We start from the raw sequence: 16,920 nt of genomic DNA on the forward strand, positions 1-16,920 counted from the left end.
TCAGTTAAGCATCTGACTCTTGATTTTGGCTCAGGTCATGATCCCAGGGACACGAGATCGAGGCCTGCATGGGGCTCCGAGCTGGGCATGGAGCCTGCTTAAGATTCTCTCTGCTGGCCCCTCCCCATGCACTCTTTCTCTATATGTTCAGAGAAACTTCTCTAGTAACAAACTATAGAAATGATCCCTGAAAGTATAGTCTTTCTTTCTCTCAAAAAAAAAAAAAAAAGGAAAAGAAAAAGAAAAAAAAGTGGATGGTCTTTCTTGCCTTCGGAGTACCAGAGGTTTTTCTATGAAAAAGAAAAAAAAATTCCAGAAAGGCTGGTCCTAGGGTGCCTTCTGTCAGAGTTCCACACAGCCCAAGGCACTCCTGGCCAAGAGCTCAGAGCACGGGGCCCCAGGCCAAGTATGACACCCTGACCGAGCCACTCCACCTCTCTGGACCACACCTGTGAGGGGCAAGGGGAGCCTTGGTTTTTCCTTCACTGCTACTTGACTCCCTGCTCAGGTGTCTTGATTTGGCTGCTTCCTCTGATGGCCAATTCCTAGCACAGCAGCTCCCTGCAGGGTTGGGGGGCAGAGGGCAGGAAGCCCCTCCCATAACCTCTCCCTGGGAGCCCAGGAGGCTAGGTGAGGAGCCCCGCTGAGTCAGCAGCAGGGTGGGAGGCTGGGGCTTCTGCATGCCAAGACTTGGATGGGCATGATCTCATCTCCTTCTGGAACTGGGGTGCTTCTGTTGAGTCCAGGGGCAGCCCTCCTCAGGCCTGGGCCAGGAGGAGGTATCATGAAATATAAGGCAATCAGGAGCCAAGGAGAGTTAAGGACATTTATTTCACATTCACACATCTGTACATTTTCTATAAATAACGTAGAGCTGAACTATGTACAATTATCTCTTGCCCACTCCCAGGCTGTCCCTCCCTCTGGCACCCAGTGCCAGGAGACTCTGCCTGTAGACCCTGCTGTGTATACTGAGCTCAGCCCTTCCCCACCCCACCCTGCTCCCTGGGCAAGGTAGCCAGTGGTCTCTGGGGCACTCCCAGCCTGACCACTTTGCTCTCTGATGCCAAAAGCAAGGCAGACCTTAGGGAGATTGCTGCTCAGTGAAAAGGAGCCCCTGGGTGCTGCTCCACCGCAGTGGTGGAGGCCTGGCGGCAGCAGCTGCCAGCTTGGAAAATGTATATGGAAGGAGGGAGGCCGCCACTCACTCTGCTTCCCCATGACTCTCCCTGCCCACCTCTCGCCCCAGAGGCAGGCCTCAAGCTTCCCCCACTCCGCACCAAGGGGGACTTCGCCCAGCACCCAGTCACGCCGGGTCACAGAGGATGGAGAGCCAGAGTCCTGCTTGGGAGGGTCGTAACACCAAGGACAAGGAACCACAACACGAATGTCTCAGGGACACGTAAGGGTGGGCTCATACTGTACTCAGAGTTCTTAGAAGCCACTGGCCCAAAGGACAGACAGACATCACTCCTAAGCCCTGAGGGGACAGTAGGCTGGTCTCCTGGGAGTGGAGAGGGAGCAGATGGAGGAAACCAGCCGAGCCCGGTGACAGACACTAAGACACGCTCAGACACACAACTGTGAACCAACTAAGCCACGGCTAGGGCCTTGCAGAGAACACACACGCAGCATCGTGCCCTTGCGAACAGAAGACGCAAGGGCATCCCCGGGACTGGGGGGCTCTTAACCCCTCCCATCAGCTCGAAACGGGCCGGGGTGGGGTCCTGAGATCTTCCTCACTGCTACGAACTGCAGCCACATACGAGAAGAGACACAACACAGAGTAGCAGATCTCATGGGCCTAGAGGGGAGAGAAAAACCAGACAGATCAAATTCCTGACATGCTGACATCTCCATGTGTGGAGATCTGCCAAGCAGGAAACTCTGCCCTCACGCCGGGCTCAGGCTTCACAGCTGGCCGCAGGGAGAGGGAATCTGAATGTGTGTCTCTCTCCCGGGGCTGAAGATTTGTTTCGGCTTCAGTTGAACCTGTGACATCTAGACCAAACTCAGCTCTTCAAGCCTTCCTCGTCCCCCTTACCCCATGCTCTCAGAGGGCCCGCCCCATGCCTGCGTGAAGGTCCCCAGGGAGCCCTGCGCAGACTGGCCTGCCGGGCGGGGTGCCATACTCACCATTGGTGTCTTGTACTTGTGGCTCACCACTTCTTTAATTTCAGGAACTAAAACCGGACGGGCAAGAGACAAAACAGAAAGTTCAAAACTAAGAGCGATAGTGCCACACTCCCCCAGGCGGCAGCGCCCGGCACCAGGGTCCCCGTCCCCACTGTGGCCTGTCCGAGTGGCTGCAGCAGCTTACGCTATGACAGCTTCTGCCCCGCCGCTGGGGGACGAGAGGACACTGCCCCAGACTCCTCAGCCAGACCTGTGAGGTCTGTTGTGGCTCCCTGCTCCACGGCTGCGACTCTACCCGCTTCAAGAGCCTCAGCACAGGAGTGGGCTGGCCTTTCACCAGCCCGTTCACTGCTACTGGCCAGGGCCCCGAGGAGCTGCGGTGGGGCCTTCCCCCCTTTTGGCTGGGTGAAAAGAGTTGTCTCTAGCCTGTGCCTCACCTTACTGGGATGCCCCAGAACTCATCCCTGTTACCGGCCCGAAACTGTTCATGTTAAGCATGGTTCCCTGTACTCCCAGCCCCTACACAGAGGGTCCTTAGGCTGGATGAAGAAGTGGCATGGTACTAAACCCACCAGACTCGTAAGCTTCCTTCCCTGAGTGGCAGGAGAGGCCCAGGCCTGCCTGTGTGAGGGAGAGCGTCAGAGGGCTCTGGAGCAGACACATCGAGCAGAAGACAGGCGAGTACGGCACCCGGGGAGGGAGGTGACAGGGAGCATCAGGCAAAATACACACATGTCCACAGCCCGGAATGCAAGGCTAAGTAAGAGGCACCCCTGCCCCAGCCATGCAGGGGTTCTGCTTGGCCAGAGGAAGGAGGAAGGCCCCCCGGGCTCAGCCATCCTGATGGCCCCTGGAGATGGGAGCAGAGGGGCGTGGCATCCCCCTGGGGGCCAGAAAAGGTAGGATGAGAGTTGGCCACACCTTCTTCTGACCCTGGGAGGTAGAATGCAGGGGGACCCAAGGTGGAAAGGGAAAAAACTCATCATAGGTAGAGCAAGAAGCCCAGGTCCTTCTCCTGAATTGAAAGATTCCCCCCAAATATCTCTCTGGCAGAAGAGAGAAGGGAGCACGGGGTGGGGTGGGGGTTCGGGCGGAGAAAACTCAGAACCAGTGAGCCAGCACGAGGGTGGGGGAGTGGGGGAGGCTGGGAGGAAGAGGGTGGGGAGAAGAGGAATGAGACAAACTGGCAATATGAGCAGCTGGTCTGGTTGAAGGGAGCCCGCCCCACCCCCTGCAGGGCCCAGGCGGGGGCCTGGGGGGAGGCAGCACGAGCCGAGGTCACTTTACCTGCTGGAGAACGAAGGTTTTCATAGCAGCGATGAGGGGCACAAAAGAATGAAGCACAAACACAGCAGGAACTCAAAGCCCCAGGGTGAGAACCCGCTACACCACTGGTCAGCGTCAGCGCTGGGCTGCAGGGAGGCTGGCTCCCAGCCTTGGCGACAACTGCCCTGCCTGCCTGTGAGGCCCACTGGGCTTCCCTGCCCTCTAGAGTGAGGCTGCCTGGTCCACCATGCACCGCTCCTGTGGCACAGAGGCTCACAGACACCGGGGTGGCGCCAGGGCGGCTGGATGGAGCACTGGGCTGCTAGGAAGAGCTCAGCAGGCAACATGAATACAGCAGAGCTTGGAAACTGCCCATCGGCTCTGCCCCAGAACTTTCTGAGCACCAGCTGGCCAAGGGAAGGTGGCGCCAGCTCACAGAGCCTCCGTGGGAGCATCTCTGAAGTCTAACCCCGTCTAAGGCCACTTGCTCCTCTGGGACCCTTTCCCTAGCAGCCACTGTCTCGCTCTTCTTTGCTCCTCCTTCCCCTTGCTCATCGCAGGTTCCCTTCTCTTCCCTAACACTCCTAAGCCTCCTGACCTCTCTGCAGAGGTGGCTCTTCTCTCTGTCTCTAAGTCCCTCCTCTGGAGCGCCGAGGTTTGAGTTACTGCCATGTGAGTCCAGACCTAAGAGCAAAATAGTGTAATTACCAAATTCCTCCAGGACAAAGACGCCTCGGACTGTATTGCACTTTTTAATGTGATTCAGCTCTATGAAAACCTGCAAGAGAGGGAGGGAGGGTGGGGTCAGGCCCGGAGGCTCTCCCCCAGCCCCACAACGCCCCGCTCTCCCAGCTACAGCCCCACCCCCACACAGAAGACCTAGTTCTCCAAGGGAGGACCGAAGGAATCCACACACACACAACTCAGAAGCGCTAAGAAGCGAAGACAGCAGAAAGGGCATGTACCTTCCGCTCCTGGCCGGAGGAGAAAGCATGGGAGAGAAATGAAGGCGTTAGTTTTAATGGTCAAACCCAACCCGAAGGCCCCTCTGCTGTCCTGGGCTGCCCGCCCATACCCTCTGCCCAGGGCAGCGCTTGGAGGACACGGTGCCCCAGGGGTCTCCCCACTCAGCCCATCAGCTCTCTACCCTTCCATGCATCCTCCTCCGGCGCAGAGGGCTGGCACGGGCGCAAAGCTCCCCTCGGATTGTCCTTGGGGTGGGAGGTGTTCATATCTTCCTCGAACAAAATCCAGGCTCTCCCAAGAAGTACACGGTGATAGAATAACAGCCACTGCTTAGGAGCACCTACTAGGAGTTCTACAAATCCTACTGGCATCCTTACATCCATGTGGCCCAGTGTGTAAGTAGTCTCGTTTTATAGAGGAGGACATCGGATCAGAAAGCTTATCTGCCCGTGAATAACAAAGCTGGGCTCTGAATCCAAGCACATCGTGACTCCAAAGATCTGTTACCCCACCCTGTAGGAGTCTACCAGAGGGTCCAACGTTTCCTCAACTCCAACGGACTGTTTGTGGTGGAAAATGGACCCCAAGGCCGTTCTCTTGTTATCACTAGGGGCCTGACTCCCCCTCTCTGCGGGATCTCTCTTCTAGGGCAAAGTCTTAAACTACAGACCAGCTTGTACATATCTGTGGAATGGTTAGACATTAGGTCGGTCCAGAGCAGGAGACCCCATAGGGGGCTGGGTGTTGTTTAACAAGATCTCCTCTTCAGAAGGTGAGGCATCGGGGGAAGCCACGGCACTAAAATGCGGTCAGAAGCCTGGTCCCCAAGAAGTGCTGGCACCTTTGTGTTCCTGAAAAGTACTCCAGTAAACCTCTCCTTGGGCTGACCCTAAGGTCTCAAGTACACTATTTAGCATGTTAAAGTCACAGATAGTAAATATATTGCTGGATATATACCATCACACCAAAGCTGCCCAGTGAGATTCCTAGAAGAAGAAACTAACATGGCAAGGGGAGGAAGAAAGCCACAGAGCCCAGGTGTTCACCTCCCCTGAGTATCTGCTGCCTGGCCAGGGGCTGCGGTGCTTCGCACATTTGGACCTGGCTCAGAGCCTCAGGGGGAGGAACCAGTACATCAGGAAAGGGGGAGGGAAGGCACTTGTGTGAAGAGTCAGAACTGGGAACGGACCTGGGATGATGCGCTGGCCTCAGAAAGGAATTAGCTTAAGGAATGTCCACTGAGAGAAAAAGTAACACTGTGTTAAAAGACCAAGAGAAAAAAAAAAAGTCAGTTCCTATGGTGGAATCACAATGAGAGAAAGATGTATTCTGAAGTGCTTCCCAGTCAAAAGAAAGGGAATGGGCCTGTGAAGCAGGGGACAGAGTGGGGACACTCAGAAAGACGAGAAGAGCAGAAAGAAGAATCAGCAGGAGAAATAGGCAAATAAACACACATACTCCAGGTAGGACAGACATGAGCCACACACACACACACACACACACACACACACACACACACGTGCATGTGCACACACGCTTCACGCACGCCAGAAACACGCGAGGAGATCAGCTGGTCTAGACTCTCGAAGCGAAACCACCAAGCAAAAGCACACCCTGGGAATAAGGGAAGGCAGACACTGTGCGAAGAAGGGCCAAGTGAGACGCTCCCACTCACACTGTGCTGAGTCTAATGGATGGAGGCAGCCTAGCCACCACGGCTCCCTCTCTTAGCCTGCTGCCCGCAGAGGCTCCCCACCGCACCTTCACGGTGGCGCCAGGGTCACTGTGCCCTCCCTCTGATTCCTCTCTCTGGTGCAGCTGCTCCGATTCTCCCACTAGCCCCACAGGCCCTCAGGCTCACTGGGAAAGCATGGGACCCGGACACTGAGCCTCGCTGCAGATGGAATGACAGGGCCAGGAAGCCGGTGCTGCCACTTGCACCTACCTGGTTGTGCATGAACTTGAGATTGATCCCTTCTAGGGTGACCTGCAGCAAGCCACCCTCACCAGTCTTCATGTCCTGCACAGGGAACTCGCCACCCAATTCAGGGCCTGTGGTGGGGAAGGAGGTGATCAGCTCACTGGGGAGGTGGGCCACCCATGCCCGACTCCCTTGTCAGGCCTCTGACGCTCAGAAGGACGGACAGAAATAAACAGAAAGCACTCGCTTGGGGAATCGTTCTCTTCTCACCAGGTTTGATGCTTTGCTGCCGGGCAGCAGCCCGCTCCATGCTGTCCTTCACACAGTAGTACAGCTCCCGACACTGCGGCACACAGGGGAGAGAGCTGTCCCGTCATCCCAGCCTTCCAGGGTCCCCCTGCTCTGCTCTGCTCTCTAATGGCCGCCAAGGGCCTGGGCCGATGCCCGGGTGCCGGAGACTGCTTTATTTACCTATCCCCCACCACAGCCAGAGGCGAAGTGGGGCTCGACACATGGACTGTGGGATTTTTAACTTCCTTGCAGGGAACTCAATACTTTGCCCTCAGCACCCACCCTCCACCCAAACAGAGCTCATGGGTACCTTCTTAGTATAGAATTTGTTGAGCTGAGTCTCAGAGCCATTTCTACGCCACAAGCACAACACCTTGGTCTTGGGACAGTAGGTCATGTTGATGAGCTTCTCATACCACCAGCGCTCATACACCGTCCCGATGTTACTACGTAACACCACACAGTCATCACACACCTGGAGAAGTGCACAGAGTGTGTCAGTGGTTCTTGTCTCTTAGAGTCTCCATCATCCCAGGCCACACCACCCTGTTTCCCACAGGGAAAGGATGGGACCACTGGCCCTGGGGGCACCGCTATGGTCAGGTTCTCTGATTTATGCTCATAGTCTTCCTTTGCTGGAGACATAAACACCAAACTGCTGGACATACTGTCCACTAAAAGGTTTACTGAAAAAAAAAAGGAATCACTGAGAGGAGCCTGTGAGCAAGGAAGAAAGCTCAATCAGTGTTTCAATTTTCACCTCACCCCATGTCTGTCACCTCATATACGCTCTAGACTTGAGAGGGTGTCTCATGCCGCCATGGGCCAATCTTAGGAACCATCTCTGTGGATGAGTGCAAAGCAGGGGGGGATTATGACAGGAGAAAAAAATGGAACCATTTTTCTAATACTGGCTCAGCCTCAGTTCTGCATAAATGTTTTAAGTAATTAATCACATAAATGACACATAGGCAATGCTTATTGCAAAAAATATTCTATGACACAAGATGATATAAATTAAAAGGCAAACTCCTCGTTCACATTCTTTTTTTAATACCACAAGTCCTTTTAAATTAATTAGTTAATTAACTTATTTTCAGAGGGAGAGAGTGCAAGTGAGTGTGAGCGGGGACAGGGAGGGGGAGAGGGAGAATCTTAAGCAGATTCCACATCCAGCCTAGAGCCCAATGCAGGCTGGATTCACAACCCTGAGAGTTCATGACCTGAGCCAAAATCAAGAGTCAGATACTCAACTGACTGAGCCACCCAGGTGCCCCCTTCACATTCTCTTCTTGTTCAACATTCTCCCTCTAAGATCAGACTATGGTAGGTTTCTGGCTGTCCCATTACTTAGCTGTGTCACCCTGAACAAGTTGATCTGCATCTACATTTTCTCATGTGAAGATTAAATAAGTCAATGTGCACAGACTTCTCAGAACAAAGCCAGGCACATAGGAAGTGCCCTAGAGCTAGAATACTATAACAGCACTATAATTACAATATAAAAAACATAGCAATGATTATTATGACCCCTTCGATGGTTCTCAAATTTTTCTCCATACGAGACCCATCTTCTTGAGTTCCTGAACCTCTCTCTATCTGGATGGCTCACAGGCAGCACCCTGGATCTTATCATGTCCAAATCTGAAGTCAGCATTTCCTTTTGGGCAGATCCTCCTTCTGCATCCCCTAGTTGAGTAAATGGTGTCACCATTCACCCAGCTGCCCAAGCCAGAAGTGAAGGAGTAATGTGAGACTCCTTTTTCCTCTCACTACACCACCAAGTCCCACCTTCCCCCACTGTAGCTGTTAATTCCTATTTCTTTCAAGTCTAAACTCAAAGATCACTTCTGAGGGGTCGTCCACAACTCCTAGACCCTCTGCTATGTATTCCCATACCACCTGCCTCTGAGCATCTTCTCTCATAAAGCTCATCATACTTTGTGACACCTTGTTTCAATAGATGACTTCTCCAATGGCTTGTCAACCCTGTAAGGGCAACAGAAACCATGTCTCCCTTATTCATTGCTATAACTGCATACCCAGAGCACCTGGGATTTGTATGTGCTCCATAAATATTAAGTGAAAGAAAAAGGATCACACAAGACTACCAGGTTTAATCTGCTACCTGAGTTAACTAAGGTCCTAAAAGCCTCATGAAGAACAAGGTCATAAAGCAGCTGAGTAAAAATTAGAATTCTAGCCTTAGTCTGACTCTATAGTTTTCTCCAGGTGAAAAATGAAGACTACTGCCCCTACTTTCCACAATGCTTTAAGAACACCAGGTAAAGGAGAGGGGCAGGACAGGTATTTAGACATGATTTCTAGACTGGGAGAGGACAGCAATAATGCACCATACTCGCCTATGCTGCTGGTGGAGATATAAACTGGTATAGTCTTTGGGGTGGCATTTGGCAGAATCTAAAAATTTTAAATCTAGGGAAACCTGGGTGGCTCAGTGGTTGAGCATCTGCCTTCTCCCTCTATCTCTCTGACTCTCCCTCTCTGCGTCTCTCATGAATAAATAAATAAGTAAAATCTTAAAAAAAAATTAAAAAATTTAAAAAGACATTATCAAGATACACAGTCAAGTATATTCAAAGACTAATTATTTTTTTAAAAGTGGGAGGGACTAGTTGAATGACTTATGGTATACATCCATATAACATCTAATAGCTAACAAAACAAAACAAAACAAAATTAAGCATCCATTTAAAAAAACAGAGACAGGATACCTGGGTGGCTCAGTGGTTAAGCATTTGCCTTCACCTTAAGGTGCGATCCTGGAGACCCGGGATCGAGTCCCACACTGGGCTCCCTGCCTGGAGCCTGCTTCTCCCTCTGCCTATGTCTCTGCCTCTCTCTGTGTGTCTCTCATGAATAAATAAAAATCTTAAAACAAAAACAAACAGAGATGGGGCACCTGGCTGGCTCAGCTGGTGAAACATGCCACTCTTGATCTCAGGGTTGTGAGTTTGAGCCCCACATTGGGTATAAAGCTTACTTAACAAAAACAAAACAAAATAAAAAACAAAAAAAGAAAAAAAAACAGATTTAGATAATATGTAGACATGGAAAGATGTCAGTCATAAATTAAGTGGAAAAAATAAAACTATATAACAATATTCGTAGTTTGATACCAATATTGGTATCAATTGGTAAACACCAAAACAAAATTACATACAAGTAAACTGTATTTATACAACACACATTTTTATTTTTATTTTTATTTTTTTTAATTTTTTTTTAATTATTTATTTATGATAGTCACAGAGAGAGAAAGAGAGAGGCAGAGACACAGGCAGAGGGAGAAGCAGGCTCCATGCACCGGGAGCCTGACGCGGGATTCGATCCCGGATCTCCAGGATCGCGCCCTGGGCCAAAGGCAGGCGCCAAACCGCTGCGCCACCCAGGGATCCCACAACACACATTTTTAAAAATCACACCAAACTCTATAATGCTGGTTATCTCTGAAACATAGTATGGAAGGAAATGAAGGGAAACTTTTACTTTTTATTTCATTTACTTCTCTATGGTTTGCAACTTTCGCAACATATACTGTTCTACTTCTGTAATTTATCATTTTTTTTTGAGAGAGAGAGAGAGAGCGAGAGCGAGAGCGTGCTCATGTGTGAACAAGCAGGGAGGGCAGAGGGAGAGGGAGTAGTATCTTAAGCAGGCTTCATACCCAGTGTGCAGACCCTGACACGCGGCTTGATCTTCTGACCCTAAGATCATGACCTAAGCCGAAATCAAGAGTCAGACACTTAACTGACTGAGCCACCAGGTGCCCCAGTCTACTTCTGTAACTGAAAAAAAAAAAAGTAATGAAGAGGATTTTTTAAAGTCTTTGCAATTGCTCTCCCAGTGATCCTGCAGCCAGCAAGCTGTGCAGAGATGAGAAAGTCAGGCTAAGTGTAGTGGGTGGCTAATGGAGTAAAAGAGGTAAAGTCTTATTTAGTGCTTTAAGGGAGAGGCGTCTATAAGATGATAGATCCATCCATACTCCAGGGACTTCATATAAGGCTCCCCTGCATGGTGGCCAGAGTTAGTCTTATACTTTAAGGAGTCTTCTGGATTGATTGATTGATTAAGATTTTATTTATTTATTCACAGAGACACAGCCAGAGAGAGAGAGGCAGAGACACAGGCAGAGGGAGAAGCAGGCACCACGCAGGGAGCCTGATGCGGAACTCGATCCCGGGTCTCCAGGATCACGCCTGGGCTGCAGGCGGTGCTAAACCGCTGCGCCACCGGGGCTGCCCTGCATTTATTTTTTAAAAGGAAAAGAAAAGGGTGAGAATCACCTGTCACCTCTTTGTGGTACAGATGTCCTAAATTGGCCCTCAGCTCGAGGAAACACCTGGCCAAATTCTAAAACTTCAGTGACGTGAAAATGACTCTTTTCTCAGCTATACCAACGCACATGTTTCTGCTTTAGGCCAGAACCCCCACCCTATGTTTGATAAACCACTCATTCAAAAAGCTATGGATGTGAAAATCAAACTCAACTAAATCAAAAGGAAACAGAATACTTGCAAAATTATTTAATTTCACTACTCAATATAGGAATTGTACTTGGTTCCTACAATTATGTAGAAGACATTCACCTTAGAATTAAAAATACAGAAATAAAGAAACAATAGCCAATTTCCTTTGCAATCCTGGGATAGGGAAGGGTTTTTCTACCTATGACTCAAAATCCAGAAGCTATTTTAAAAAAAGACTTAGGGGGCTCCCTGGGTGGCGCAGCGGTTTGGCGCCTGCCTTTGGCCCAGGGCGCGATCCTGGAGACCCGGGATCAAGTCCCACGTCGGGCTCCCGGTGCATGGAGCCTGCTTCTCCCTCTGCCTAAGTCTCTGCCTCTCTCTCTCTCTCTGTGACTATCATAAAAAAAAAAAAAAAAAAAGACTTAGTTAATTCAACTATATAAAAGTAAAAAAAAAAATTCTGCCAAGGGTTGGAGGGAAGGTAAAAATAAATAAATAAATAAATTAATTAATTAATTCTGCATGGCAAAAAAACCCCCACAAGCAAACTCAAAGGACTGATGAGGAGTTTCACAGGGAACAGAGCAGGCTGCCCACATCTAAACCCACTGATTACCAAGAGAGAGATGACCATATGGCACAACAGGCAATATACAGCACTATCCATGAAGCATTCTTGCCAAAACACTGAATCTGAAACTCACCAAACCCCTAGATTGAACTACTAGTTTATAAAAAATACAAGTGATGGAGAAATGTGTTAACACCAAACAGATGCAATCTGCAAAAAACTGAGAATGTGAGATATTCTGTAGGGCAAATTTCTTCAACAAAATAAATGGCAAAGTGGGAAGGGAACTATTATATGTTAAGAGATACTTTATAATTATATCAGCCAAAGTTATCAATACATTCTTTTCTTTGGTCTGGTGATCACACTCTGAGAGCTCTTACAGAGCCTGCGCATGTGTGAAGGGAAGCAGGTGCAGCATCATGCATAGCAGCACCATTAGCAACAGCACAAAGGTGGAAGAAAACCAAGGGCACATATCTACACTGACTGGTTAAGTCAACTATAACACAGTCATACCATGGAATACCATACAGATGGAAAAAAGAATAAGAGCCATGGAAAATACAGTGAATAATGTCGTAATGACTTATGGTGACAGACGGTGACCACGCTTATCATGTAAGCACTGCATAATGTACAGAATTGTTGAACCACTACGCTATATGCTTGAAACTAATATAAAATTGTATGTCAATTCTTCTTCAACTTAAAAAAGAGAACCCTCTTTTTGTACTGGTATAGAGATCTCCAGGATATGTTCAATGAGAAAAGCAAGATACAGATCAGTGGTTAAGATGTACTACCTTTCTGTAAGAAAAAAGAAAGAGAACTTATGTTCATATTCTATTGTGTTTGTATAAAATACCACTGGAAGGTACAAAGGAAACCAATTAAGTGGTCAACTATAGGAGGAAGGGATGAGGTTGATGAAAAATTGAGAGGAAGTGGATGAGAAAGAGTGCAAGATTTCCCAATGCTTATTGGAAGCATTGACTTATGGACAATGTGACTATATCATCTGTTCAATATATATTTAAAGGAAATGTTGGGGAATCATCTATTACATTATTTGCATAAGAGCCTGACAGTTTAATGATAAATGGATTATAAACACGAATGAGATCAAGTGAGAGAAATATTCTGACGTCAGTTCTAGGAGTTCCTTGTGACTCTCAAATGTTCCTTTGAGACATCTGAACTAGCATGAATTAGCATTTACCTCCATGAAGAAGATGTCTCCATTTGTGTCTGTCCCTGCATGTACCACAAATGTCTGCTTTTTCATGTGCCGGCTGCCACTGGACCGGATAGAGAGATCACGTCCATTCTGAGAAAAGAGAAATCTTTTAGGCACATCCAGGTATCTCTCTCACAGAGTTCTCTAGGCCAAAATTTCGTCCCCAGGCCCCAATTCAGCAATTAAATTCCTATCAGCTTACTTAGCTATAGGCCACGAGGGGCTTAGGCCCCCCAAGAGTTTATGTTTATGTGAGTTATATTTATAGATATTCATATTAGAAATTAAAACTGAACAAAATTAAATATTAATTCATTTTAAAATCATTATTAATACATCCATTATATGGTAATATAAATAACTTTTTAAAATATTTCCCAAGACAAAAAAAAATGAGAAGACTGGCACTATTTTATATTTTTGCACATGTCTGTCTTTAAAAAAATAGCTGGATTCTTGTATCTGATTCTGCATTTAATCCATTGTGTTATGTTGCTTTGGTTGAGGTATATAAAGAAAATCTGGTTTCAAGATATATCTTTGGAAAAGAGAAGAGTATTTTAATAGCTTTTCCAAATAAATATACATATTCTTCTTTGGTAATTATACCAAAATTATACTTGAGAAGAAATAGTTTCTCATAGTTAGTTGCAATATGAAATCTGAAAATCCTACAACGAACATTTTATACTTTGTTACATGAAATCCACTTGTCTGCCTTGCATTTTGAGTGGTTCTTTACTCATACTTGAATTTGTAACACCACACAATGGTATTCCAGAAAATACTGGCTTAAGGAGTAATGCAGCTATTCCAAACATTGACACATTTCATTATAGAATATCAAAAAAAATCACACTTATTAATATCATCAATCTCATTACAAAAATCTTTATTTAAGTATCAGGACGCCTCAAGCTTAAAAATCTGCCAAATAAATACCCAACTCTGAATAACCACAGTTATTCTTCCAAGTAAAAATGATGTCCCATGAGCAAAGCTGACAGTTTACCTTGCAACTCAAACTGTCACAAATTGCTTTTCCTTGAAATTAATCATCATATGTTGGTTTGCAGCACAAATACTTCCTGTATATTTTTCCTTTTGTCACATAAAATATTAAAAAGATATATAATCAATGATCAGATTTAATAAAATTAATGATTTTAACACTTTCATCAAGAACATTCATAAGTGAAACTATTTTTCTTTCTCCTTTTTTAAATTGGAGGTGCATTCTGATGGCTACTAGCATGGTTTAGCACCACTGTCTTCTCTGTGTGAAGGTAACCACAGTTTCATCCACCACTGCTTTTGTACCATCAGTGCAAATGTCAACCCAGTAATAAAAAGGCAAACATTTTTGTACTATTATGAAAATAGTTTTCATCTCGTGGCTCTTTAAGGAGTCCACAGATCATATGTTGAAATGGCTGTACCAGGATGGTTTTAGTATAGAGAATCCTACCACAGAACAGAAGGACTAAACCCTCATCTAGACTCAAAGCCCAATTTTTAAAACTGGGGGTCTTGAAAATGTACAGGCCAAGAAATGACCTGTGGGGAAGCCTCTGCATTAGGTGATAAGGCCCAAGCCTGGGAGACGACAAGTGCAGTGGGAGGGGAGCCTAGGGGATGGCCCAGATATGCTTACCAGGTTCACCAGCTGATCAAGCACTTCATTGATTTGCTGGCTGTACACAAGCCCAATATGGGACTTTCCCATTAGGCGCCTCACCTTCTTCCGGATGTCATTCTTATTTACCTGGAAAGCCAAAACGAAATCTTAATGAGGGATCTGCTCTCCTTGCAACTTAGAGGGAATGTACAAGCAAGTTTCCTACCATTTGAGACAATTCTGAGTCCACATCACTGAATGTGAGAGAAAACATTCAACGGCCTATTCTGCTAACAGGCTAGGAAAGAAAACTCTGGCTGTCTCTGGATGGTTTCTGTAGAAAAACAGCTTTTTTTTTTAAAGATTTTATTTATTTATTCATGAAAGACACACAGAGAGAGAGGCAAAGACACAGACACAGGCAGAGGGAGAAGTAGGCTCCATGCAAGAAGCCCAATGTGGGACTCGATCTGGGGACTCCAGCATCACGCCCTGGGCCGAAGGCAGGCACCAAACCGCTGAGCCACTGGCGATCCCCAGAAATAGCTTTTAGAGCAAGTCTGGTTCAAATGGATTGGGTTCAAGGAGATACTTCCTCCCTATCCTAAACCAATACCATAAACATTCACCCGTAAAGAGGCCCTAAGAACCACTGGGGCTCTCAGAATATAGTTCAGAAACAAGGCCTTAGAGTAGCAACATTCTGGTTCGGCCGTAGCAGACACCTTCCCAGGGTTCAGGACCACCACCCTTTCCCAACCAGAGTTCACTGAAACCCCTAGAGTTCAACAGAGAGGAGTGAGCTTTAGGACAGAAAATGAAACAAACTAAGTCAGCCTATCAGGTGTTTTCTGCATCTGTTCAACTAATCCCTTCATATTTAGAGAGGCTGCAAGAACAGGAGGAGGAGAAATCCAGGAGCTCATTCTCAAAACAACTCTCTTCTACCCATCAACCCCAAACTTATGTTTCCCTTTCAAAGCAGGATACTTCCATTTGGTAACCTTCGTCTTCCACAGCTATAAAACCAAGTGCAACCAAGTCAAACTAGAACCTACCATTAAATTTTTAAAGAGTAGTTCTTTTACATCTATGGAAAATTCTATATGATAAAGGGCTAGTGCTGAAAAATGAATTCTGACTATCCTAAGGTTTTAAAAACTAATAAAATTTTTTTTTTAATTCACTGTATTCTGTGGGGAGTTCTACCGCCATCCTAAAACTACTTAGCAAAGGAAGTCCATATAAAATTCAAAATAGGGAAAAAAAAAAAAAAAATTCAAAATAGGGGCACCGGGATCCCTGGGTGGCTCAGCGGTTTGGCGCCTGCCTTTGGCCCAGGGCGCTACCTGGAGTCCCAGGATCGAGTCCCACATTGGGCTCCCTGCATGGAGCCTGCTTCTCCCTCTGCCTGTGTCTCTGCCTCTATGTCTATCATAAATAAATAAATAAATAAATAAACAAACAAACAAATAAATAAATCTTTAAAAAAAAATAGGGGCACCTGGTGGCTCCGCTGGTTAAGTGTCTACCTTTGGCGTAGGTCATGATCTTAGGGTCCTAGGATTGAGCCCCGCACTGGGTTCCCTGCTCAGCAGGGAGTCTGCGTCTCCCTTTCTCTCTGCCCCTGCTCATGGTCTCTCTCCCACCTCTTCAAATAAATAAATATTTAAAAATAAATTAATAAATAATAAAAATAAAATTCAAAGTAAACAGGGTGCCTGGATGGTTCAGTCTGTAGAGTGTGTAACCCTTTTTAAAAAGATTGATTGGGGCAGCCCAGGTGGCTCAGTGGTTTAGCGCCGCCTTCAGCCCAGGGCCTGATCCTGGAGACCCAGGATCAAGTCCCACATGGGGCTCCCTGCATGGCCTGCTTCTCCTCTGTCTGTGTCTCTGCCTCTCTCTCTGTCTCTCATGAATAAATGAATAAAATCTTAAAAAAAAAAAAAAAGATCGATTGATTTATTTAAAGATTTATTCATTTATTTTTGAGACACAGAGAGAGAGTATGTGAGTGTTCATGAATGGTGGGGGGTATGGGTGGGGGGTGGGGGCAGAGGGAGAGAGAAAGGGAGAGAAGCAGACTCCTCATTGAGTGGTGAGTGCTATGTGGAGCTTGATCTCATAACCCTGAGATGATAACCTGAGCCAAAATCAAGTGTCAGATGCTCAACCAACTGTATCCCCCAGATGAACCTGTTTATTTTAGAGAGAAAGTGGGGCGGGGAGGGGCACTCCACACTGAGTGCAGAACTCGACACGGGGCTTGAATCCATGATCCTGAGATCATGACCCGAGCAGAAAACAAGAGTCAGATGCTCAACTGACTATCCCACCTAGGCACCCTGAGTGTGCAACTCTTAATCTTGGGGCTGCGATCCCCATGTTGGGTGTATAGGTTACTTTAAAAAAATTTTTTTT

General features: G+C 47.1%; 1 protein-coding gene and 1 pseudogene across 50 annotated transcripts in view; both read right to left on the minus strand.

The window, feature by feature from the left end:
- Positions 1 to 65: 65 nt before the first annotated feature.
- On the minus strand, positions 66 to 203 carry LOC121472432 (annotated as a pseudogene).
- A 604-nt stretch (positions 204 to 807) lies between these two features.
- Positions 808 to 16,920, minus strand: part of MADD (MAP kinase activating death domain) — a 41,887-nt gene continuing 25,774 nt past the window's right edge. For 24 of the 50 annotated variants that reach the window (XM_041723428.1, XM_041723427.1, XM_041723429.1 and 21 more), the window contains 7 exons: positions 14,536 to 14,646; positions 12,864 to 12,971; positions 6,891 to 7,055; positions 6,560 to 6,632; positions 6,314 to 6,420; positions 2,137 to 2,183; positions 808 to 1,804 (listed from right to left, as the gene is read on the minus strand). In XM_041723428.1, the coding sequence (XP_041579362.1) occupies positions 2,160 to 2,183; positions 6,314 to 6,420; positions 6,560 to 6,632; positions 6,891 to 7,055; positions 12,864 to 12,971; positions 14,536 to 14,646 (588 nt within the window). In that variant the 3' untranslated portion in view covers positions 808 to 1,804; positions 2,137 to 2,159. Of the gene's footprint in view, positions 1,805 to 2,136; positions 2,184 to 4,110; positions 4,181 to 4,367; positions 4,377 to 6,313; positions 6,421 to 6,559; positions 6,633 to 6,890; positions 7,056 to 12,863; positions 12,972 to 14,535; positions 14,647 to 16,920 lie in introns of all 50 variants that reach the window. The other 26 variants (XM_041723414.1, XM_041723413.1, XM_041723412.1 and 23 more) reach the window with 2 other exon arrangements.

Source organism: Vulpes lagopus, chromosome 11 (genome assembly GCF_018345385.1).
Source record: "Vulpes lagopus strain Blue_001 chromosome 11, ASM1834538v1, whole genome shotgun sequence".
NCBI lineage: Eukaryota > Metazoa > Chordata > Mammalia > Carnivora > Canidae > Vulpes > Vulpes lagopus.